The following is a 26,452-nucleotide window of genomic DNA, read 5'->3' as shown; positions in this document are numbered from 1 at the left end:
AAATAGACGTCTGAAACTTATGAAAATGTTTTTTTTTTTTTTTTTTTTTTTAGAAAGCCATATGTTTATAACAGACATAATGTTTTATGACAATTGTCAATTAACTAATTAATTGCAAACGCTTGATGTTTTACCTTTAGACTGTATCATCTATTATGTATCATGTAATAACTTGTATTTTTAGAATATATTGGGTTAAATGCCTAAGCCCCACAAGATGGCAAATGAGTGAAATCTAATTTAAATGGTCAAATATAAAGTCATTCATTGTAATTTGTCATAAATTGTTGATTTTTTTAATTTCCTAAGCAAAATGTAAGTAGTGCTTGTTGACACAATGTTATAGGGTATTGTAAAACATTTTCAGAAATTGGTTATGGTTGTTTACTGGCTTAAGTCAAACGATTCCACTATTCTAAGACTGATATTCTGCAAAGGTTTCTTGATATGATTGGCTCTTTCCTTTTTTCCTTTATTGTAAGTTAGAGGGGGATTTTTCAGTTTGTTTTATCGTCTGCCAGGTGAAAATCCCCAGTTTAATCTCTTAGATAAGTAATTACACAGTTTTCATTATTAAAATGGATGATTTTAGACACTGTTTATGCAACCCAGGCTCACTGCGAAGACGTGCCTGTGGCAACATTTCTGCTAAATTACATTCTGTTGCTTGTTACTTTTTATGACACTTTCAAAGTGAAATGTCCAGTGAGTGGTGCTAAATACGTCTTCATTTTTATCCAAAACAGATTAAAAGTGAATCTGGCAATGTTTTATTGCATCGGTAGTTGTACATATTGCTGCAGTTTGGAAATGAAATAAAATCCGGTAAGTACTGCTAAAAGATTAACGCACTATAGCACAGGATTTAATTTTCTAAGGTAAAACTTACTCTAAATGGAACTGATATTGTTAACAAATGCCAATTTGCAAAATTTCCTGAAGCAACTATGACATTTAGCTTGCTTCTACATCTTTGACCTCTTTTTATTGCAAATTGTGTTTCGTGAGACTCTTAACCATTACAAATGTCAGCTGTACCAGGTGGGCTACCGAACAAGTTTACTATGTTAGAAAAGTCATATATGTTTAGATGGTTATGTAAAGCATGCATAAAAAATTATTAGTTTACAAATCATGCACTATGGTAAAAATGTTTTAAAGTCATAACATAATATTGTGCAAGAAACCGTGTGAAAATTCACGAGTTCACGCTTACATATAATTAGCCGGAGAATAGTAATGCATGTTTGGCGTGCTGTCCGGTAAAGGGCTCCGAGCTCGGGGATGGCCCGAACCCAGAGTACCCCCCAATAGGAGTAGTGAGAACTCGGAGAGGGAGATGGGGTGGTGGAGGATTACTGATAAACCTTCAAGTGAATGGAGGTGAGTCAGCTGTATTTAAACCAATGACGCTGATTGACTTGAGTGGGCTCCTCTTGTGATGTTTACGCTAAGTATCTGACGCGCTTCTCCCGAACTTTGTTAATGAAACATCATTTCACAAGTTCACACTTACATATAATTAGCCGGAGAATAGTAATGCATGTTTGGCGTGCTGTCCGGTGAAGGGCTCCGAGCTCGGGGATGGCCCGAACCCAGAGTACCCCCCAAAAAGCAATTAGATAGAACGACAGCTGCCGGATTAAAGACACCCCCCAAAATAGGCACTGATGTGACGGGGGCTGATAATCGGGAAGTTGGCAGGTAGGCAGGCCAGAGTGCTCTGGTTTGAGGCTACAGACGGGTAGGCCCTGCCAGCTGCTGATGTTGAAGTGCGTGGTTTGGGATCTGAAGGACTACTGAGACGATAGGTGGAAGATTATGGCACGCAGCGTTGGATAGATGAGTCTCGCTTGTGGGCAGCGAGTATGGAGGCCCGGAAAACTTGCCTGGGAGGGCTCTCATGGCAATGATGGGAGATCAGGACTCTTAGCGTTGCACCGGACAGAGGGAAGGCATAGCGTTTGGCCCGCTGGGCGGGGAGGCAGAATGACAAGCCCGCCTGAGAGGGCTCTCATGGCAGCTATGGAGATCAAGACTCCTAGCGTTGCACCAGGCGGGGGAAGGAGGCGTAGAGTTTGGCCGGCCGGGCGGGAAGAGAAAATGAAAGAACCTGCCTGGGAGGGCTCTCATGGCAATAATGGAAGATTAAGACTCCTAGTGTTGCACCAGGCAGGGGAAAGGCGTAGGGTTGGGCCCGCCGGGCCGGGAGGGAGAAAAACCCGCCTGGGAGGGCTCTCATGGCAACGATGGGAGATCAAGACTCCTAGCGTTGCACCAGGCAGGGGGGATAGGGAGACCTGGAATAGGAAGGTTACTTTTGGATGGCTTATAGGCCGATGAGGGTTTGGTGGGCTCCTTTGATATGTGACTGGTTAGTTCTGATATAGCTCTGAAAGGCTTCTGATGACCATCTTCCTAGGGTTTGGATATGCTGTTTTGAGAGGCCTTTCTGGGCTGCTGCTGTTGCTGCCCCGATGCGAAAAGAGTGGCTTGAGAAATTTTCTGCTGGGATGCCTGATGATTGCAGGATGGACTTGAGATGTTTTTGGAACCAGAAGCGATTAGCGGGTCTTTTGGCTTCGTCTAAGAACAAGGGTTCGCGGGGGGATTTAGCCTGGGTATTTCTGAGGCAGAGAAACTGAAGGATGGACTGGTAGGGTTGGATTGGAGAAGGGAGGTTGAAGATGTAGATGAGATGGCATTTTTTAGCTTGGTCTGACTTGCTTTGTTTAATTAGAAAGGAAATTGTACTATCGTTGAGTACTGTTAAGTTTGAAACAGTGGGGTTGGTATTTGGATAAAATTTAGAAGAGATGGTGAGTTCCGAGCATCTGAGGAACCCGAAGAAGGCTAAAATGAACATGGCATCGAGTGTCCGGGCAGTACTGAGAGGCTGGTAACTGGTGCGGAGTGTGTGGATACATTTGTGCGGATGTCTAGCATTATGGGAAGTCTAGGGTCGGGCCGGGTGGGCCTGGATCGTTGAACCCCCCTGATCAGTAGGGAGGTTTGTGAGTTATTTATTTTGGGAGAGGGTGCGCCGAACATCAGCTTGTGGAAAAATTGAATGCCGCTCAGGTAGCCCTTGATGGACCCGGCTTGGAGTCCCTTGATCCTGTCGAGAAAAGAGATGAATGATGTGATTGAGAGTAGGGAAAAATCCGGGAAGGGTGTGTTGTATGAGAGGTGGAAAGCTTTGAAGCATTTCCACGCAGTTATGTATGACTGGAGGGTTCTTGGAGAGAATGCTTGGAGGATGGTGTCGAGGGACGCGTCGAGGAGGGGTTTCAGTGGGTGGTTTAGGGGAATCTTAATTCTGAATAATGAGGAACTGGAGTTGGGGATTGTTCCGCCTCTGGAGCCAGCATCCTGAATTTCTGCCAGTATCTGTGCTCGGATGCTGTGGGCCACTTGGGGAGGCCCTGAAGCTGTGGCATTTGATGGCACGGGCATTGGTGTTGCAGTGAAGAGCGAGTATTGTGGTTGGAGGAGTGAGCTGTAGGAGGCTGGTGGAGGGGCTGTGTGAGACAGCCGGTGTGGCCAGGCGCTCACTTGAGCTGCGAGCCCCAAGCTGATGGCAGCGGGAGGCGGGGCTGTGTGTGACAGCCAGTGCGGCCAGGTGCTCGCTTGAGCTGCGAGCCCCGAGCTGACGGCAGCGGGAGGCGGGGCTGTGTATGTGACAGCCAGTGTGGCCAGGTGCTCGCTTGAGGTGCGAGCCCCGAGCTGACGGCAGCGGGAGGCGGGGCTGTGTGTGACAGCCAGTGCAGCCAGGTGCTCGCTTGAGCTGCGAGATCCGAGCTGACGGCAGCGGGAGGCGGGGCTGTGTGAGGCGGCCAGTGTGGCCAAGCGCTCGCTTGAGCTGCGAGCTCCGAGCTGACAGGAGCTGGAGGCGGGGCTGTGTGAGGCGGCCATTGTGGCCAAGCGCTCGCTTGAGCTGCGAGCCCCGAGCTGCCGGGGGCGGGCGGCGGAGCTGAGACTGGTGGCCAAGCGCTTGCTTGGGCTGCAAACTCCACGAGAAAAGAGGTTGGTGGCCAGGGCTGAGATTGGCAGAGGAAGCGGCCAAACGCTCGCTTGGGCTGCGGGCCCAGGCATTGCTTGAGGAGGAGCTGTGGTGGAGGGCTGGGCTGCGGCCATTGTTCTGTGTAGGGTTGTTTGATTCTGAAATTTTTGGAATCAATTCCAATTCCTGGTTCTGAATCGATTCATCTCTGTTGTTTTCAATGTTTGCCATTTAAATTGGAGGAAGCTAATTTTGCAATGACTGCAGGATATTGAAGTCGAAGAAAGTAGCCTTGTCATAATATGAAGCTTCATTGTAAAAATATGAAAATGTACAATATTTCTGTAGCTCTGACAGATTTTAAATTGTAATTTGTCTGCATTGCCCATGGAATTAGTCATAACCCAGGGCTCAGCAGTGGACATGCATTTATTGCAATACTAAACCAAGTCATGAAGTGTCTAATGTCCACGGTTCAGCTGAATGATGTTTACTTTAACAGTATGCATAGCACAAAATTAGCAAACAATACACTGAAACGAAATAAACAGAACTTTAACAACAACACTAATATAAGAGCTTGTGGATTAGCGGTCAATCAGGTGCGCTCTAGACCACTGATTTGTGCTCTCTGCATTTTCTTTCAGAATTATCATTGGCTGATAAAGGTTAAAGATAGCATTTATATAGGGTGTAAATAAGATGACGTCATTCACGTCTATCCTGACCTGCAGCGCTCAAACGTGAGTGACTCCCATTGTAAAATAACTTATAGTTTTTTTTTTTTAACTAGTTATCAGATTCTAATAATTATTAGCGAGCAAGAGCCGAATTAATGGGTGCTTCAGATGAGCTCAGTAATGATCGTTTCATTCAGTTTATTTTCATGAATCGATGAAAACTTTCGGCAACATTTGATGACTAGCAGCTGAGATATGCAGACTTCGTGGGATGCAGCCTTTCGTTTGACAGGCATCTATATATATATATATATATATATATATATATATATATATATATATATATATAAGTTGTTGAACCGAACACGGCACTGAATAAGGAGTCAATTCCCCTTGATGGGATTGATTCCAAACTTTGGGATCGACTCTCAATTCCCAATGCTTTAGAATCGATTCTTTAGGAATCGATTCCCAGCCCTGTGAGAGGCCTCGCACGGGAGGAAGACGTTGGCGTCGGCGCGGATGGAGGTTTGTGTTTCCTTTTGGTCGGCTTTGGGGTTAGAGGGGGAGAGGTTAGTTAGTTGCATATTTTTGTATGAGTTAAATAATTCTGCTTTGTTTAACTTGCGTGAAGGCTGGACATCAGATTTTGCCAGCTCTAGTTTCATACTCGCCATAGTCCGTTTCTCTATGGGCGCAATCGATTGCCTGACCGAGCGGATGATGCTGGGGAGTCAGCTGGTGTTCTCGCCAGAGGAGGCGAGGGCAGGCCGAGGTGTCGTGGGCGATGCGAGGTGGTTCGGGCCGAGCGGTGGCCGCGAGATGATACCTGCACTCAAAAAACTGATTTTTGTTGTTTGTTCAGTTTAAGTAATTAAAATGAGTAGATATGACTTAAATATTGATTAAAATCATTTGAGCTTAATTGAATTTAATTTAGTCAACATAATTTAGAGAAAAATAGGTTTACAATATTTTTTCTAGTTGAGTCAACATGAACATTTTTTGTTAATCATGAACACCTGCTGTTAACAAGCTGAATTACCGAAGAACCAAGAACTACAACTGACTTCAGCAACAGCCTCAGATGAAATCAACTGAAATAAAATATACTAAATCTCTCAAGATCTCAGCAGAGGAGGATTAAACCACTCCACAAATAGTCAAATAGTAGCACCAGCTTCACTCATTAATTACCAGTCTGACCATATTTCTGTCAGAAGATCTTATTGAGAATGGTCAGTTTAAATGTTTTGTTTAGAAACCAATGTCACCATCGTGGAGATCAGGGTTTACTTTGGTTGGGCTCTTGACCCTTAACTTGCGATATTAGATTTTTCGCTGCAATGATACATATATTGTTGTACAACAGTGAGATCAGTGCTCTATGTTGTGCATTTGTTCATTGCTTGAGATGAGACAAATGTAAATTGTCTGATCACTGACTGCATATGTTCATTATTTTTGTTTTAATATATATGTTCTGTGTAATGTTTCTGTGATACCATAGTTTCAGAGTAATGTATTTCATCTGTTATTGTAAATCAGTTTCAACCCATGTACATGCAAATATTTTGAACAGCTGAATCATATAGACACACACATGAAGAATCAGCATATGAATCTCAACAATGGTGACAATCAACAAAATGCTTCACACTGCAATGCATGCTGGGTAACATCATGGTACAAAACTCCTATCATGCTCTGCAGTTTGAATATTTATTGTCACCACTGTTGAGGTTTGTATGATAAGTGTTCATGTCTAAAAGCTTGTACTGAAATTCCTTGTCCTTGAAGTAGTATGATGCAGTTTGCTTATTATTTTTTTTTCTTTTTCAGATGTGTCATGAACTGCAAAAAATGTCCTAAAAAAAGCAAAACCGCTGGGCTTTATATAATAAAATTTGTCAGCAGACAAAGCAATCTTTCACTATAAGGTTTCAATTCAACAGTATGCAAGCGTGCGCAGGGATAAGGAACAAGAGTCCAACTACAGCAAGCACCAACCTCTATGATGGTGGCATAATTTATTGACCAATAAAACATCAACAACTGAACCCCTGTTAATTCTTAAAGATCTTCTGCATTTATGTTCACATAACAAGATTACAACAAATCATTTCAAACTGGTTAGATTTTGTTAGAGAAACGCAATTCAATTGGATGGAAAAGTTTACCATAATTTAGTTACGTTCATTCAACATCTTTTTTTTTTGAGTCCATGGCGAAATTAAATGTAGTTAATCTGACCAGAATTTCTCTATTAGGCATGGCAAAACATTATCAAGTAGGAATAACCAAATTTTAGTTTTTTGTTTTGATTAAATAAATTTATGTTCACATAACAAGATTACAACAAATCATTTCAAACTGGTTAGATTTTGTTAGAGAAACGCAATTCAATTGGATGGAAAAGTTTACCATAATTTAGTTACGTTCATTCAACAACTTTTTTTTTTGAGTGTGGGACTCAATGGGAGTGAAATGGGGGGGAAGGCATGGTCCTGGGGCCGGCCGCAGGAGAGTCGGAATCGTCTTCTGACATGGAAGTTTGTCTTTGCGACATGTTAGGAGACGGGCGAACCAGTTACTGATAAACCTTCAAGTGAATGGAGGTGAGTCAGCTGTATTTAAACCTATGACGCTGATTGACTTGAGTGGGCTCCTCTTGTGATGTTTACGCTAAGTATCTGACGCGCTTCTCCCGAACTTTGTTAATGAAACATCATTTAGTATTTTTTATCATCGATCATCTGCCCCGTTATCATAATTTCTGTAAAAGGTAATAAAAGTTTTTGGTGTTTTATTACCACTAGTGTTCATTTCAGCTGTAAACTGCAGTGAATTGTACATTTTGCAAAAAAAATTATGTAAAAGCACCCTGAATTTATGTCTGAAGGACAATGAGAATTTTAACAATTCAGGTTTGTTTAAAACTCTCAGTATTAGCAATAGTAATAGTGATGCTTACTAAGCATCACCACTAACGTGAATGGCTTTTATTCATTGTTTATGAATGTTAAATTTCACATTCATTTACCCCTTCTCTCACTCCTTTTTTTTTTTTTTGGTTTGGGAAATATCAAAGCCAATGCAGGAGAGACAGCCAGGAACAGGCTGGATTGTGTTATGCAACCACAGTTATTTATAAACCAGTGTCTCGCAGACAGATGCAGACGTGTGCAACACTCTCGCACACACACAACAGCATAAGGATCATCAGCAGTCTTGTTATTTCCAGAGCTGAAAACAAAAGCATATTTGGCTATCACCCTAGAAACGTTGATAGCTGCAACTGCATTATGATTCAGAATCGCAATAAGAGCTACCGCTGCATATGAATAGAAAGTAATTGTTCTAGCAAGATTATTAAGCAAACCTACACCACCGTCTGTGCTATAGGAGGAATTATTAAAATTGAAATTAAAATGAAAACTGAAAGTTCAAAATATTATTCGGTTCATAAGAAAAATAACATTAGTTTAATAAAAAAATTTTTTTCGAAATAATATTTTAAGGTTAATTCTACATGCATTTATTAAAGAATTTAAGTATTGTAACTGGTCATAATTTATTTTCTTTATTTATAATAATTTTTTGCCTTCACTAGATCATTTAAAATAGTCCTGCAGTGTGACAAATAATAAAAGTACAAATATTTAGTTTCTCAGTTAATATAAGTTAATAAAAACCACATGAAAAACACTTTTAGAGTTTGTTACACCACGTATAAATTACCCAAAAATGTTTCATGTCAACTACTCAATTGCTTTTCAAACTAAACCTCCAATCCTTTACTTCAGTGTAATACAGTGCTGCATTCCTTGAAAATGCGATTGATTTATGAAGAGCATTCAGCATGCATTTTTATCCCTCAGTGCCGGGATGAAAAAGTTCATAAGCACAGGTATCCCATCAGCCCCGGCTCTTATCTTCCCCTCACATATGAAGGTGGCTGAAGCGTTTATGTGTGTGTGTAACAGTGTCTGGAGTCTCACCTGAATGCCTCTATCAGTCTCTCCACTTTCTGCGCTTCACCTTGCACGCGGATATGAGCCTGAAACTTCCTCAGAGCCTCATCCAACTCCATCCCCGAGAAATCCATCTCATCCACCACACAGCTATCAAAAAGAAGGAACAGACAGAAAATAGGAGAGGGTGAGAGAGTGTGTAAGAAAAACAAGGTATTAAGCAGACACATGAGATGAAAGCTCACATGGCCTCTAGACCAGGGCTGGCTCTACGGTCAGTGGATATTTAAGGTTTAGCCCAGACCTCTATGGAACAGTTAGGGGACATCCTTTGATGAAATACTGAAATTTCACAAACTTTAGAGTAACACAACTTTGATCATGATGGTAACACTTTAGTATAGAGGATGATTCTCACAAGTAACTAGTTGCTTATTGGCATGCTTATTTACAACCTATTGGCTGTTTATCAGTACTTATAAAGCAACTTCTGTGTGAACATATTCTACATCCTTAGAATGCTACCTAATACTTTACTAACTTAATAAGCAGTAAATTAGGAGTTTACTGAGGCAAAAGTCATAGTTATCGCTTTTTCATTTTTGGGATAAAACTAATCTTAGATTTGATTTTTTTATTTTTTTTTATTTTTTTTTTAAAGTGGCACTAAAATGCTGTTGGTAACACTTTAGAATAGAGAACGCTTATTCACTATTAACTACGACTTTTCCCTCAATAAATTCCTAATTTGCTGCTTATTAATAGTTAGTAAGGTAGTTGTTAAGTTAAGGTATTGGGTAGGATTAGGGATGTATATAAGGTCATTTACAAAAAGCCATTAATATGTGCTTAATTCGTATTAATAAATGGCTAATATTTTAGGAATAATAAGCAACTGCTAATAAGCAACTACTTAGGAAAGTAAATTAAGAGTGAAATAAAATAAAATAAAGTGTTACCACGCTGTCATATATAATGCTACACCTTTATTTTCAACATGGCTACGACTTTATTCTCATAAATTTGATTTTTTTTTTTTTATTCTCAAAATATTATGAATTAGTTTTATTTTCAAAAATTTTTTACACATTTTCCTTGCGCCACATTTTCCTTGCGCCTGCGGCTGCAGGGAGCACATGTGATCCCATGTGACGAACTGAATGTTGCGGCGAGAAAAAAACGTGCATTTTTACTGGCCACATCTGTATTCCTTTAATGGCAAACACAGCCCAAGCCCAAGTTTACAGCCCAAGAAGTCCAACTCAGTTTTAAAAAGAAATGTCCACTGAGTGGAACCCAGGTTCAATATGTGAACCCTGGCACATATTTATTACGTTGATATAGATATGTAACCCCTCACACCCGGGTCCTACCGCACCCGTTCCGAGCGGGTCTCGAACCCGGGTCTCCGGCACGGGAGGCGGACACACTAACAAGGAGGCTAAAGGCTGCAACCTCTAGCATCTGTCGCTAGTGCGTCTCTTGAGATCGGGGAGTGAGGTTTACCCGCACAGCTCCTACTTGCTGGCCTCCGTTACACTCACCCCCCAAACCTCACTCCCGTCCAGGTCACGGCACCAATGTAACCCCTCACACCCGGGTCCTACCGCACCCGGGTCTCCGGCACGGGAGGCGGACACACTAACAAGGAGGCTAAAGGCTGCAACCTCTAGCATCTGTCGCTAGTGCGTCGGGGAGTGAGGTTTACCCGCACAGCTCCTATTAGCTGGCCTCCGTTACAGATACATATTGCTGTGTTTTTCAAACCCAATCCTAAACCTACCTACAGTGTTAACAAATGCAAAAACGATAAAAAAATGCATTTGTTGCGTCAGAGCTCTTCACCTCTCAAGTATCTCTATCTCTGTACTGCATAAGCTACCAAACAAACCTACCGTTTATGAAAACCCATAGATATGAAGCTGGATATGTCATGCTTATATTCAAAAGCATCAAAATAGTTTTTTTTTTTTTTTTTTTTTTTTTTTTTACATCATAATATAATTTTCAAGTAATTGTGCGAAAACGTACTCGGTTACGTCCGTAACCTCGGTTCCCTGAGATACGGAATGAGTACTGCGTCTGAAAGACGCTTTGGGAAAACTCCTTTTTCTCCGAGACTGAAGCAATTTCAAGAACGCAGTGTTACTGCACGGCCATTGGTTCGTGCAGTGAGTAAAAAACGAACCTATGGCTCGGCAGCGGAGCTGCACAAACCTTTCACACATGTGCACGCCATTATGTAACTTGAAATACGCATGTATTTCTGATATAGTCCATAATTGACATTTCTTTAATATACAAGAAACATGATTATAGCATGCACATTAGGGGTCGTGTTTTTCAGGGCCAATGCCGATACCGATTATTACAGATCAAATGCACCGATAAACAATATTTTGAACCGATATGTCTACACATTTCCATTAGTTTTAATTTACAGTACAGTGCAAATGAAGGCATTAATTTATCTTTTAATCAAATAAGTTATTTTTTTACAAATTAGTTTACTAATAAAAAAAACATGGAAAACATCCAATCAGAATACCCCGACTGCCTCTTCTATTCTATGTGCCTTATAATGCAGTGCGCCTTATATATGAAAACAGTTTTAATTTTCACACGTGAGTTTAAAATATTCTATCTAACCCCAAAGAGTGAGTTTTTTTAGGCGACCTTTATTTTAGAATGTTTCGCATTACTGTTTCCATGGTGACGCGTCATGTGACACACCGCAGCCACAATAGCACTGTAAGACACATGGATCGCTTTTATTTCGTTTTTCCTTTTTTATTATTAATATTCACAAGCATGCTCACTATATTAAGAAATATCTCATATTCCGATTTCGAAATATGTGCAAGTAAATGTATTTAAAAGTTCAAACACTTTTATAATGGCCGCGTTAGTTGATCTGTACCGGGTGATGGGCGCCGCCATGTTTGTTCGCGCTGAATCTGAGCTGTGGGATTCACAACACGCAAATTCATCCTCTCCTCCCGCAAGACATTAAAGTCAGTCTCTGGTAAGCTGGGAGAAGAGGAGTGTGCACTTTATAGTTACCTACACAATCTGTACATGATATCAATAAAATATGTTGTCAGAATATATTTGTAGGATCATTATTGCCGCTTCCATAGACATCAGTGTGTATTTTACAAACTATAAATGTATGGTTTTGCTAGTACTTATGTGTATTTAAATGTCTGAAACCTAAAATAAGCATTATATGGTTGAAAACACTGAATAGTTGTGATAATATGACAAGCACTCAGCGCGTCCGATCTGGCTCAGCGCCAGCCAAAGCGCCAAAACAGATTTGAATTCCGCAGCTGATGACGTGATGCGGCAAACGTTCGAATCACACTGGTGTGAACGTACGCTTCAGGGACCAGCCAAGACAAATCACACGGGTGTGATCGTACATGCTAAAGGGTTAAAATAGGCCATTCATTGAAGATGCGCCTTATAATCCGGTGCGCCTTATAGTGCGGAAAATACGGTATATGACTGGATTCCGCGATTCCGTCCGTGTTTTCCGCATCCAGGAAATCAAGATAACATTGAGGTGTTTTTGTAACTTCACCGTAAAGGATTGTGAATTACTGAAACACAATCAACGTCTGCTGCTGACTTGCCTTTGAGAGACAACTGATTACTGCCGCTCGCAGCTCCAGCATGCGTTCTGTCTGTGTCTTCAGTGCCTTCAGCCTGAGTTGATTGGTCGGACTCGCAACTCCCAACAAATCAGATGCGTGGTGGGCGGAGACTGCTCTAGGGCACAGAGTGGTGAGCTCTGACAGGCTGCGTCGGAGCCAAAGAGCGCATTTCAAAATTAAATTAATTTTATCGACAAATCGGTTTTGAAAATAACCGATTCCGATAATCGTAAAAATGCTTAATATCGGCGCCAATAATCGGTCGGGCCGATAATCGGTCGACCCCTAATGCACATGTACAGAAAGTCACTACCAAAGCAGATTTTTTTAGATTTTTAAGCCATTCTAGTTTGTGAAGAAAAGCACAGTTTTGATATGTAATGCTTGTTTGTTTAGTATTTTTCATATGGAATGTCTCCTTTTACAATCTTTACTGTCACTTTTGATCAGTTAAATGTGTAAAAAACGAGAAAAGCTTGGTAAAAACATGGTGAAGGAGGCAGTTTTTCTCATCAGTTCTTACTTGAGCTTGTGTTGTTGCATTAGCAGGCCCAAGAGCATAGAAAAATCATAAAAAATTACTATCCAGAAAAACACTGGAATATATTTTCTAAAAGCATGTTCACATTGATGGATATTCTTTGTATAGCACTAAACTTTAATACTAATTTGAGCTTTTTCTGTCTGTCAGGAACCTCTGGGTGCTCGTCTGTCAAACTGGTCATATTATCAACAGAAACTGAGAGTAGAATCAAAAGCAGAACACTCTAAAGGACAAGCATACAGATTCTTGCTTTTGGGGGGGGGGGGGAGGGAAGAAAAATGTAGTGCATTTTTGCCAAGGTCCTCATTTTTTTTCTTCTCAGTAAGCAGCTTCAGAATGGTCAAAATGTACTCAGACACCGCACTGCAGAAGTATGAATATGCACTCTTAAAAATAAAGGTGCTTCACGATGCTATAGAAGAACCATTTTTGTCTAAATGGTTCCATAAAGACCTTTAACATCTGAGGAACCTCTGTTTCACAAAATTTTCTTTGTAGCGAAAGAAGGTTCTTCAGATTATAAAAAGGTAAGAAAGAGATGGTTCTTTAAAGAACCTTTGACTAATTGTTTCTTTGTGGAACCAAAAATGGTTTTTCTATGGCATCGCTGTGAAAAACTTTTTAAAGCACCTTTATTTTTAAGAGTGTACAGTGTGCATCACTCTAGTCTTAGATATAGACATATTGTTCAAAGATCATCCATTTCCATTTTCCAAACTGATGTCCTAGGTAGAGTCCTGAAGCCTATATAAACATCTCGGACCGAAAGTAGGAAAAGACCATGGATGGATGGCCAGTCCATCGCAGGGCTAACAAACAAATTAATTAAAACCTCTAAGCAATTTCTTCAGTTCACCTTTTCTGCTGTCCTTTAATACCTAATGTCTGATAAGAGACAGATACTATTGAGAGTAATCCAGGATCAAGGTTGGGAACATTGATCTAATAGATCAGGAACAACTTCACAAAGGTCTACATCAAATTAGAAACTGATGTGTTGTCCTTACGGCTACTATCCTGCCTTTTCTTTGGTACAACAACTATAAGAAATCTTGCAGAGCTTAGGGATCATCAGGCTCGAGGAAAATGAGAAAAAGTGGTTAAGATTTTCAAAAAGCTGGTTAGCACTTTTTTGAGCTCTCAGTGCCCGATTATAAAGGTTTCACCTCAGTTGACTTATTCAAGTTCCCTTCCGGGAACTCGAGCCGCGTCATGGAACGCTATGGGGAATGCCATTGGCGGGCAGCACTCTGAATCATGTCTACAACCAATGAATGACGGGAGTGACATCACAGGCGCGGTGACGTCAGCGACCGGGAAGTATAAAGCATGTGCGTTTGACGCCCGTGGCAGCTTTTGTCATTCAGCGAGAGCGCTCTGTGTCTGTGTCTGTCCCGGTCATACTGCTGACTGTCCACAGTGTGAGCGTCTTCCACTGCGGGTGCTCCGTTCCCGGAAGGCTCTCTTCGAGGAGAGAACCTTATCTAGCGTTTCTCGCAGGTCTGGCCCCGCTTCCGCCGAGGCGGAGCGGTAGCTGCACTCGTTGGGATCGCAGCTCGATCTACTAGAGCAGTGGTTCTCAAACTTTTTACACTTGGTACCACCTGAGAAAATACTTGGCTCTCCAAGTACCACCTAATGACCAACATTAAAGTACAGTAGCGGAGTAGGCCAAAGTTTTCATGAAAAATATTTTAAAAGTTTTATTTAACAAGTTTATTTAATATTGTTGGCCACGGTAACAATCATACACAGATGGAACACTGTGTTTAAAATTGGAAAATCATAAACTTTACTTAAATAAAAAAATCAATTAAAATGCACTGCATATGAAAATTAATCATTGTAATAAAATAAATATAAAACAAATCTTCAATGTTATTTGAAACTGTACTTAAAATTTAAATAAAACTGTGCTGTGCTGAAATGTTACTGTACTTGACTTCAAAAAACAAAACACAAAAATCAAAACAGGCTATGCCTAACTGCAGTTCTTGTTTCTCAGCTTCCATTTCCTCTCTTCCACTAAAAATAAATCCAAGTTTAATGTAGTTCTCGTCATATCTCCTTACTGTTTTATGTCGTTTTTTGCTAACAGTAGCAGATGTTGTGGTGCTGGTACTGGCATCACTGTTCGCGCTTGTGCTCGGCTCACACACGTCCTCCTCTTCGGTTGTTGTTATCTCCTGTTGCACGTCTGTCTTTGATTTAAGCCACGACAATAGTTTTGTCGTACGCTTCATTTTTAAAGTCCTTGTTATTACGGTAACTAAACCATCTTCCCATCACAGCCCAGCTACAAACGGCGCCTGTAACGGCGGGAATATTACATATATCGGCTAACGTTACCCAGAAACACTTGCGGATTTTTAAAATTATTAACTTATTTATTGTCTTAATTTCCTTCCATTTTTTGTCATCGGTTGATAGTTTTTTTTTCATACATTCTCATATATTAAATCGTGTTTCACCTTTTAAATGTATTTTATTTTATTTTAGTATAAGTATTATTTTGCGTACCACTAGAGGGAGCCCGCGTACCACAGTTTGAGAAAGGCTGTACTAGAGGGAAGGGAGACGGGTGATCAAAAAATACCCTATCTCCTTTCCTACCTGGTGGATCGGTAAACCTCCTACTGGATAAGGAAGCCCGCAATGCGGTTTCTTCCTTCCAGGAAGGGTTTTCAACGCTTCCCATATCTTCCTCCGAGGAGGCTGATGTGAAGAACGTTGTCAAAAGTTTTTAACCGCCCCCCCCCTGATCGCCTCAGTATGATGAGCTGTTGGATGTGCTGACTAATGCAGTAGCTAAATGAGAAAATGAGCCGCAGAAAAGCAAACGTTATGTTTTCTGCGGACTAAGTCAGCACTTCCAAAACGGAGCTTTCTGTCCTTCCCCGATCTGCACACTGAACTGTCTAGATCAAGGGAAAAACTAGAAAGAAAAGATGATGCCGCGGGTTGAACAGACGCTAGCCAGCTATCTGTCGCCCAGTCTGGCATCATCCTTGAAAGCTCCGTCTTTGCTTTCCAGGCCGCCTAAATAAAACTTCAGGCTTGATGGGCAAATGTACATGTGTCGGGGTTGCTGACGGGAGCATGAAACCCCAGCCGTGTACCAGCTCCTCACATAAGAGGCTCATAATAGGAGCATTGCAGCCCGTTCCCTCCGGTGACACCTAGAGGGCGGGATTAGCAACACTCCTGACCGGGGGCTTCGAAGACTGAGCCCGATCCGAGGGTCGTGCTTTGGTCTAAGAGGTCCTCGGCTAAACGGGTCGGCTAAACGCGTCGCCAAGCCCCCTCGGGGCCCTCAGGAGATCTGTCAGCTAACCCTGCCAGTGTTACAGGGCGCGGCAATCTCCCGCGAACTTCATTCTCTAGCTGTTCCACCCGGAAACGTAGCGGCCCTGGAGAGTTCGCAACCCCCACGGGGGTCTTCAGAGGAGCAAGTTCAGGAGCATCCTGCCAGTTCGCTGTTACAGGTCTCCGAATTAATTCCTCGAACAAATCCAGAAACCAGTCTCGAGAGGCTGGTTCCCCTAGTAAACTTTCTGGCAGCGTGGAAACTACTGCCGAATGTTTCTATGTGGGTCCTGCGCACTGTAGAAAGGCTACTCCATTCAGTTCGGCGCCAAGCCGCCACCGTTCAGCGGGGTATTCCCAACTCTAGTGAGCCCAGAGCAGGGTCTGGTAATGGAACAGGAAGTAGAAACTCCTAAGACAGAGAGTCCGGGTTCTACAGCCGGTACTTCTTGTTCCCAAGAAGGATGGAGGGCTTCGGCCCATTTTTAGATCTCAGTCAAGAAACTGAAGTTCAAATGTGAACTGTCAATCATGCCGTGTCTCAAATCAGGTCTGAGGACCGGTTTGTCACGATAGATCTAAAAAACGCATACTTTCACGTCTCCATCCTTCCTCAAACACAGGAAGTTTCTCAGGTCGCTTTTTTCAGGGGCAAAGCTCACCAATACAGAGTACTTCCTTTCGGCCTAGCTCTCTCACCCCGAACTTTCACGAAGTGTGTGGATGCTGCTCTGGCTCCTCTGTGACTCCAGGGCATCCGCATACTCGACTGGTTGATTCTGGTCAGTTCTGAACAGTTAGCGGTTCAACATCGAGGTGTTGTTCTTGCTCACATAAAAGAATTGGGGTTGAGACTCAACACCAAGAAGAGTGTGCTCTCTCCACTACAGAAGACCACTTATCTAGGTGTAATCAGGGATTCGACCACGATGCAGGCACGAATGTCACCTGCTCGGATCGAGTCGATCCTTACTGCAGTAAATGCGGTCAAGCTAGGCCTGTCACTCACTGTCAAACAGTTCCAAGTACTGTTAGGTCTTATGGCAGCAGCATCCAACGTGATACCTCTTGGTCTGCTGTACATGAGACCACTACAGTGGTGGCTCAAAACCAGGGGGTTCTCCCCGAGGGGAAACCCATTCCACAAGATCAAGGTCACGCGGCGCTGCCTACGTGCCTTGGCCATGTGGAGAAAGCCCTGGTTCCTCTCTCAGGGTCCGGTTCTGGGAGCTCCTTGTCGCCGCGTCACGCTAGCGACAGATGCATCCCTTACCGGATGGGGAGCGGTCATGAGTGGCCGCTCAGCCCAAGGCCTATGGAGCGATCACCATCTCTCCTGGCACATAAAACTGCCTAGAGATGCTGGCCGTATTCCAGGCCCTGAAGAGTTCCCTTCCAGACCTGAGAAACCGTCACGTGCTGGTCCGCACAGACAGCACTGCGGTGGTTTACTACATAAACCATCAAGGAGGTGTCCGCTCACGGCCCCTATACAAGCTGGCATACCGGATCCTCCTGTGGTCTCAAGGAAAGCTTCTCTCCCTGAGAGCAGTCCATATTCCTGGACATCTGAATGTGGGAGCAGACGTCCTGTCGTGGCAGGGGCCGAGGCCCGGGGAATGGATGCTTCACCCAGAGGTGGTGAAGCAGATCTGGAGAGTGTTTGGCCAGGTTCAAGTGGACCTCTTTGCGACTCAAGAGACATCGCAATGTCCCCTCTGGTACTCTCTAGTGCCTCCAGCTCCTGCGGGAATGGACGCTATGGTACAGACGTGGCCGAGGCCTCGTCTGTACGCCCTTTCCCCGATCGCTCTGCTCCCGGGAGTTCTGGAATAAGTGTGACCCCTGAGGGGGCACATCTCATAGAGGCCAGTCTCTCAACCAAGGTTGCCGAGACCATCCCTCACTCCAGAGCTCCCCCTATGAGGAAACCCTATGACCTAAGAGGAAGTGGTCTACTGCATGGTGTAACCAACACCAGTTTGACCCAGTTTACTGCCCGTTTGGTACAATACTGGAGTCTCTGCAGTCTCACCGTCCGCAGGGCTAACCCACTCCACCTTGATGGTTTGTTAGTGGGTAGAGTCCCCTGGTCATACGTTTTCCTCCACGGTCGGGAGATCAAGGCTTCATCAGGAAGTAATGAAGCATGGAGAATTCTTATCCAGACTCAGTGGGACCTCTGGTTCTCCTTAGTGCCTCCAGGTCCGCTCCAACTGGACGCCATAGTACAGACGTGGCCGAGGCTTCGTCTGTGCGCATTCTTCCGATCGCCCTGCGCCCAGGAGTTCTGGAAAGAGCACGCCGGTATCGGTACGGCTGTTACTTCTAGCCCCGTACTGGCCGGTCCGAGTATGGTTCTTGGACCTCCTCTCTCAGGTTGGGGGCGCGATCTGCTACCCCCACCGAGGTTGTTGAGACCCTTCTCTAATCCAGAGCTCCCTCTACGAGGAAACCTTAAGTGGAACCTGTTTGCTTCATGGTGTCACGAACACCATCTAGACCAAGTTACTGCCTGTTGGTACAGTACTAGAGTCCCTGCAAACTCACCTGTCCACAAAACCAGCTCACTCCACCTTGAAGGCGTTCGTGGCGGCTTACTGGCCTACCACGCCCCTTTTGGTGGCTTGTCGGTATGGTTTCCTCGGCGGTGCACTCAGGTTGAGACCCCGAGGGGTCTCAAGCCTCTATTACCTCCACTCTTGGAGTACGACCAATGGGAAGTAAATCTGTCCAGTGTGAGCACTGGGCACATACGGCCACAAATGAAAGCATGTGGCACGAACAGAGCTATCAGTAGATGGATCACGGATGCCATTTCTACTACTTCCAAGTCCTCTGGTCTCCCAGCTCCATGGGGAGTCAAGACTCACTCCTCCTGAGGCTGTCTGCCTCTAAAAAGCTCTGATGGCAGGTGTCCCTAGCCAGGACATCTGCAGTGCTGCGGGTTGGTCCTCGCCTCTGACATTACGTCAGATTCTATGAACTCGACCTCAGAGCCACTCCTGGCTCCTTTGTCCTCTCGCCTTAGCAAAGGCTAAGCCCAGAAATTCAGCCCCCTCCCTAGCCAGGAGGAGACTTCTCAAGGCGCATTCTTTTTGTTAAAAGAAGAGAAGTTGTTCTTCGCCATGACCCTCCTAGTGTGCCTAAGGGCCGAGGAGTGTCCCTGCATCCTCGTGAGCCTCAGGGCCGAGGATCACACTGCCTTTTGTCCGTGGAATACTAGACAAAGGCTCATACTCTCGCGTCCTGGTAGGGTTACCAGGCCGAGCTTATTTGGTCCCTCTTGTTTTGGCGGAACCCCAGACAAAGGACTAAGACTCCTCGTGTGCCCGAGGGCCGAGGAGTGCCTCTCGCACTGGCTGGCGACCAGGCAGAGGTCTACTATTGTCCTCGTGTGCCTGAGGGCCGAGGATCATACAGCCCTCTTGTCCGCGGAATGCTAGACAATGGCTTATTCCCCTCGTGTTCTGGCAAGACTACCAGACCGAGTGTATTTCGGTCCCTCTGGTTCTGGCTTCTCCCAGACCAAGGACTAAGACTCCTCGTCTGCCTGAGGGCCGAGGAGTGCCTCCTGCGCTGGATGGCTACCAGGCAGAGGCCCATTACTGTCTTCCTCGTGTGCCCGAGGGCCGAGGATTACAGTGCCCTCTTGTCCGCGGAATGCCGAGCCGAGCTCTTGAGTCCCTCTTGTTCTGGCGGAACCCCAGACAAAGGACTACCTTCTCCTCGTGAGCCTGAGGGCCGAGGAGTACCTCTCGCTCTGGCTGGCGACCAGACAGAGGTCGACTACCTTCCTCGTGTGCCCGAGGGCCGAGGAACACTCTGGGCTGAGGACTATTTCTCCCTCTACACTGATCAAATGTCAGGCAAACGTCGAGAACTCTATCCTCGTGTGCCTGAGGGCCGAGGATCATATCGCCCTCTTGTCCGTGGAATACTAGACAATGGCTTGTTCCCCTCGTGTCCTGGCGGAGTACCAGGCCGAGCTCTTGAGTCCCTCTTGTTCTGGCGGAACCCCAGACAAAGGACTACTCTCTCCTCGTGAGCCTGAGGGCCGAGGAGCACTCTTGAGGTCGAGTGCACTGTCCTCGTGGGCCTGAGGGCCGAGGACTACCTACACCATCTTGTCCGTGGAATACTAGACAATGGTTATTGCGGTCCCTCTTGTTCTGGCTATTCCCAGACAAAGGACTAAGACTCCTCGTGCGCCTGAGGGCCGAGGAGTACCTCTCGCTCTGGCTGGCGACCAGACAGAAGTTGACTACCATTCCTCGTGTGCCCGAGGGCCGAGGATTACAGGGCCTTCTTGTCCGCGGAGTGCTAGACAAGGGCTCTTTCTTACTTTCCACCCTGGTTGAGCAGACACTGCGCAGGGCTTGGAAATTATGGGGGCGTTGGTAGTCTCGTTCCCCATAGCGTTCCATGACGCGGCTCGAGTTCCCGGAAGGGAAAGTCTCAGGTTACGTATGTAACCCTAGTTCCCTGAGGGAACGAGACGCCGCGTCTCGGACCATAATTCCCGCACCCTGCGGCGCTCGCTTCATTCCTAAAAGAGCTGCCGCGGGCGTCAAACGCACGTGCTTTATACTTCCCGGTCGCTGACGTCACCGCGCCTGTGACGTCACTCCCGTCATTCATTGGTTGTAGACATGATTCAGAGTGCTGCCCGCCAATGGCGTTCCCCATAGCGTTCCATGACGTGGCGTCTCGTTCCCTCAGGGAACTAGGGTTACATACGTAACCTGAGATGTTTTCCAGTACCACATTATCTCCTGCATGCTATTCTGCTGAAGATTACTGTACATCACAGCTTGTTCCCAAGTATGCATTACTATTGGCAAATTGGATCAGTTCCTGTAGAGCTTCTGAATGCCAGGAGCCTATACCGTCTTTGATAGTGAGGGGATTTCACTGACTTGATTTCAAATGGTCACCCAAAAATGAAAGTTCTGTCATTAGAACACAAATTAGGATATTTTTAATGAATTCCGAGAGTTTTCTGACCCTGTTTAGAGCCACAAAGGTAGTAAGGACATAAATAAAATAGTCCATGTGACATCAGTGGTTCAACCTTAATTTTATGAAGCTACAAGTATAGTTTTTGTGTACAAAGAAAACAAAAATAACGACACGCATGTACGGTACTGTCAAGAGTACTGTTATTTTTGTTTTATTTGCATACAAAGAGCTTTGTAGCTTTGCAAAATTAAAGTTGAACTACTAATGTCACATGGACTATTTTATCGGTGTCCTTACTGCCTTTCTAAGCCTTGAAGGTGCAGTACCATTGCTGTTTATGCAGGGTCAGAAAGCTCTCGGATTTCATCAAAAATTTTGTAATTTGTGTTCCGAAAATGAATGAAATTCTCATGGGTTTGGAACAAAATGAGGGTGAGTAATTAATGACAGAAATGTAATTTTTGGATGAACCCCTTTAACTGTTTGCAGCAGTTTACAGAAAACCCATCTGTTAAACATCTTCAGTGCCTTTTCCATGTAGCAGGTAAGGATATTTGTCGATGCTAGACAAAAAGAAGTAGAAGTAAACAAGTCATTAAAGTTTTTTACTGTATGTCCCATGGCCATATGGCTGGTGCAGATTGTATCCAGGCTCATTATTGTGCAATTAATTAACTGAAGCATCTTAGTCTGTATGATATTTTGACTGCTACCAGTAGACACCAGTAGGAACCTATACTGTAGGTACTTTATGTGCAACATAAATATCTTTTTACTTGGTGTTTTCTATCCACCTTATTTTTCCTTTAAGAGCGGGCATGGCCCAGGTATTTTTTGTTTTGCAGCTTCATATTGCAAACTGGTGTGTCCTATCATATTATTTGAATGTATTATATGTCTTATATCATGAACACACTGGTTTGTAGGGCAAAAAGTTTTACTGTTTACTGCATTGGTATTCTTCTTGTTTTTTCCCTATAGTGACTAATGAACCGGAGGTCTTGCACATTTACAGAAAACGGCTTATTTCTGACTTGAAAAAATATTCCCTCTTCAGTCCAGCCATCACAGATAAAAAGGGCGTGCTAGTGTATCATTTTAGTTTTGAGTGTCAATAAGAATGTCAAAATGTGACACGATTGATCGTCCAGTCAACACCGTCAACCGTGACTAAAATTCTAGATGTTTATCAAACTGTTTGACATGTTGGCATGTTGACAAAGGACTGTTCATGTTGCACAGTCTGCCGTGGTTTCTTACCAGATCTCACTGGGGTCATTTTGTATAATCTGACAAGAAACACTCATAAATTTTCTTGCTGCTCTTGCTAGTGCTTCATTTTGTTATATGAAATCTGTCAACTGTGTCAGGTGTATTTCTGGCAACTAAATTTCTAGAAAGTATGCAAGATTTCAACGTTTTTATTACTATGGCTACTTGAAAGCCTACCTAATCTAATATCCTTACATTGCTCCTATGTTTAAAAAGGTCTGTAACTTTAGATTGTCAGTGGTTTTGTAAACAAAGGATGCTGGTTCAAAAGTTGTTGCTTATAACAGAAAATATTTTTTTTAATGCTGCCTATTGCTAATCATCAGTATCTAAACACAGTGAAAAATATGTTTGCAATGAGCTCACTTTAATGTCGCTTTTGTTAAAGTTTACAGATTCTGCTTCCCTTCTTCAACATTAAAAGGTTCACTTCGAGAACAAAAGTTTATAGATAATGTACTCACCCCCTTTTCATCCAAGATGTTCATGTCTTTCTTTCTTCAGTCATAAAGAAATTATGTTTTTTGAGGAAAACATTTCAGGATTTATTTCCATATAGTGGACTTCTATGGTGCCCATGAGTTTGAACTTCCAAAATCCAGTTTAAATGCAGCTTCAAAGGGCTCTAAACAATCCCAGCCGACAAAGAAGGGTCTTATCTAGCCAAATACAATTTATAAACTTTTTGACCTTAAACGCTCATCTTGTCTAGCTCTGCGTCAATTCTTTGTATTCATGACAGTTAGGTTAGGTCAAAAAACTCCCATCACATTTTCTCCTCTAGTTTCAAAATCGTCCTTGGCTGGGATCATTTAGAGCCCTTTGAAGCTCCATTTAAACTGCATTTTGGAAGTTCAAACTCGGTGGCACCATAGAAGTCCATTATATGGAAATCCTGAAATGTTTTCCTAAAAAAATCATAATTTTTTTACGACTGAAGAAAGAAAATCATGAACATCTTGGATGACAAGGGAGTGGGTACATTATCTGTAAACACATTAGTCGTATAGGCTACTTCCATTAATTAATGGTACTTTTTTTGTCATTCCTGGAGCTTGACAGCCCCTGATCACCATTCACTTTCTTAGTTGCACTATATTTGACAGTATGTGTAATTACAGTGTAATTACAATGTACGTTATACAAGAATGTACTATGTAATATAAGTTAATTGATTAAAATCCAACATATACTTCGTTTTTTTTTTTTTTTTTTTTTTATGTGTATGCTAGCATATGCATACAGCTGAACAGGTTGTCTTTTAAATTATACGCCATTTGATAGCGTTGTCAACATATGCACTCTATAGAGTTTATCTTTTTCTCCAGAAGACTGATAAAATGTCTTGTTAATCTTTTAAACTAAAGTTGCAGGTACCTCTCAGGTTCACTGTATATGGATCTTCGCGTAAGCGTAAAAACTAAAGTTGATGCCTTGCTTTGCAAGACTTTGTCAAGGAGCAATGGCATCTAACTTTGCGTGGGCAATATTGGCTCTCTCACTCTGGAGCGAGGTTCATGCAAGCTTGGAGTGTTTGCTCTGTTACAATTTGGGGATATTGGTAATAAATGCTCTACCTGTCCAAATAAGAAGCAAGACACTGAAGAACAAAGCTTGACTGCTGAAAAACAGTAGGACAGGTCACCATCAGGAGATCCAAATAAGGAATGTAGATTTATAGTTTATTTGATGATTTCTTAAGAACATTAGCCTATGTCTTTTTTCTTTCTTTCCCTTTTATATGTGTACTGAAGCAAATTTAATACCAATGGCATTTGTTTTAATATGCAAAGGCTTGACTCGACTTGAGGGAAATAAACATATTATTGTCCATTTATTATATCGATATGAAATATTCATAATGTTCTGGCTACAGCAGAGAGTCTTTAATTTGTTGTGTTGCATGTCATAGCTCACATCTTACAGCAGCAAAAGTGAAGTCTTAACTAAAAATGAGCCATACAGTTTTTTTTTATGCTTAATTTTGCATTAATGTTTAGTTTGGAATTGCTTATTAATGATGCTAATGTTTTCCAGCCAAGGGCAATGTGTTTTACTCGTTTTGTTGGTAGCACTGTTATTAAAATTCCCTAATCACCAATTTTTCATGTAAATGTAAAGCTCTCTGGTGAATGAAATACCACATGCTCTCTTTTTGTTGTACCCCAATATTAGTTAGTAAAGCAGCATAATTTTAATTTAAAAGTTTATTAAATTCAGAGAAATGTTTGTTGTGCAAGTGGACAACTGGAGAATAATGATTTGAATCTATAATTAGCCTGAACCTAGTCAAATTTTGCCTATTTTGCCTATTTCTGGAGCTGATAAATGCATTTTTTTTTTTTAGATCAAACAAAGAGAAGGACTGTTGGGGAATTAGGGAGATTTTTCCCTGACTTGAAGAAGTTTGTTGAATTTGTATTGAATGCACGTAAGAAAAACAGCCTGAAAGTGCATTTTTAAGCAAAACATAGGTTAAAGAAATATATAACAGCAATTAGACAAGAAGCAAAAACTGTCAGCCTAGAAGAGGTCATTTAAAATAAGTGTACAGCTAAATCTGTATTTTTCTCCGCTCTGCTGTTTTCTCACACCATCTTTTTTTTTTTTCTAACATACTGTTTTAATATGTATATGTCCTGGGGTCCTTATATGTAAATAGGAAATGTAGTACATTTAAGAAAATTTATTAAAAATGAGGTAAATTGGTTTGTGGTTAGAGAGTATGCCCTCAGCGATCCAGCTATTGAACCAAACAGGTTTAACAAATGCATGTGTGATAATACTCATATATATGAGTATGTCTTTTTTTTCACTGCACATATAACTTTAAAATTCTTTTCTTCTACTGACATTTTAATACAAAGCCTACACACACCTCGACCTTTGCAAAAAAATCAAGCTTTTGTAGAGATGTTGGGCAGAACAGAACAAAAGTATAGTATAAGCACCAGGGATTGATGGATTACCACAGCATTATGAAGCTTTCTGGGGAGTATTTGAAAGACCTTTCCAGGGTTCTACGGGAAAATAGTAAAGCTCCCAAATGCTCCAAAATCTGTCAGCGAGGAGTACTTCTTTTTACTTCCAAAGATGGAAGACCATTGCATGCTTTTGGTCTTTCTTTTTCTTTTTTCCTGAGGCACAAAATATATTCTTGTATCTTGTACCTAAGACAGATAGAACTTCATCACTATGGAAGCCTGTTTCTGCCATTGAATAAAAATTTAAATAAGTTATTGTGACGTTTTATTTCACTTTTTTTCTCAGAATTGCATGATACAAGGTTGCAATTCTGACTTTTTTTTCTCAGAATTGTGAGATATAAACTAGCAATTGTGAGTTATACAGCCCAATTTTGAGGTGGAAAATAGAATGGATATGTTCTTAGAATTTTGAGTTTTTAATCACACAATTCTGACTTAAAAACTCACATTTGCTGTTATAAAGTCAGAATTATGAGAAATTCTGAGAAAAAAAATTGGAATTGTGAGCTTATATCTTGCAATTCTGACTTAATTTTTCAGAATTGTGATTTTATTTCTTAATTCTGAAAAAAAAGTGAGAATTGCAAGTTTATATCTCACAATTCTGACTTTATACTCACAATTGCAAGTTTATATCACAATTCTAAGAAAAAAAAGTTAAAACTGTTTGTTTTCCTGCAATTAAAAAAACAAAACAAAAAAAAAAACAATTGCGAGATGTAAAGTCGCAATTGCGTGAAAAAGAAAGTCCTAATTCTGAGAAATTAAGTCAGAATTGTGAGATATAAACTCGAAATTCTGAGAAAAAAAGTCGGAATTTTGATTGTATATCTTCGTAATATGTCTCGTAATTCTGACTTTATAACTCACAACTGTGAGTTTATATCTTATAATTCTGACTTTATACTCATAATTGCAAGTTTATATCACAATTCTGAGAAAAAAAGTCAGAACTGTTTGTATCCTGCATTTTTTAGAAAAATAAAATCAGAATTGCGAGACGTAAAGTCACAATTGCGAGAAAAAAAGTCCTAGTTCTGAGAAATTAAATCAGAATTGTGTGAT

At 42.3% G+C, this 26,452-nt stretch overlaps 1 protein-coding gene across 1 annotated transcript in view; it reads right to left on the bottom strand.

Annotated features, from left to right (window-relative positions):
• Positions 1-26,452, bottom strand: part of iqsec3a (IQ motif and Sec7 domain ArfGEF 3a) — a 240,154-nt gene that overhangs the window by 47,425 nt on the left and 166,277 nt on the right. Inside the window, exon 4 of the mRNA XM_073837815.1 lies at positions 8,685-8,807. Coding sequence (XP_073693916.1) covers positions 8,685-8,807 — 123 coding nt within the window. The remainder of the gene's footprint in view (positions 1-8,684; positions 8,808-26,452) is intronic.

The sequence above is a fragment of the Garra rufa genome, chromosome 4 (assembly GCF_049309525.1).
Source record: "Garra rufa chromosome 4, GarRuf1.0, whole genome shotgun sequence".
Lineage (NCBI taxonomy): Eukaryota > Metazoa > Chordata > Actinopteri > Cypriniformes > Cyprinidae > Garra > Garra rufa.
Note: the sequence above shows the minus strand (reverse complement) of the source record. Positions and strands in the feature narration are given on the sequence as shown.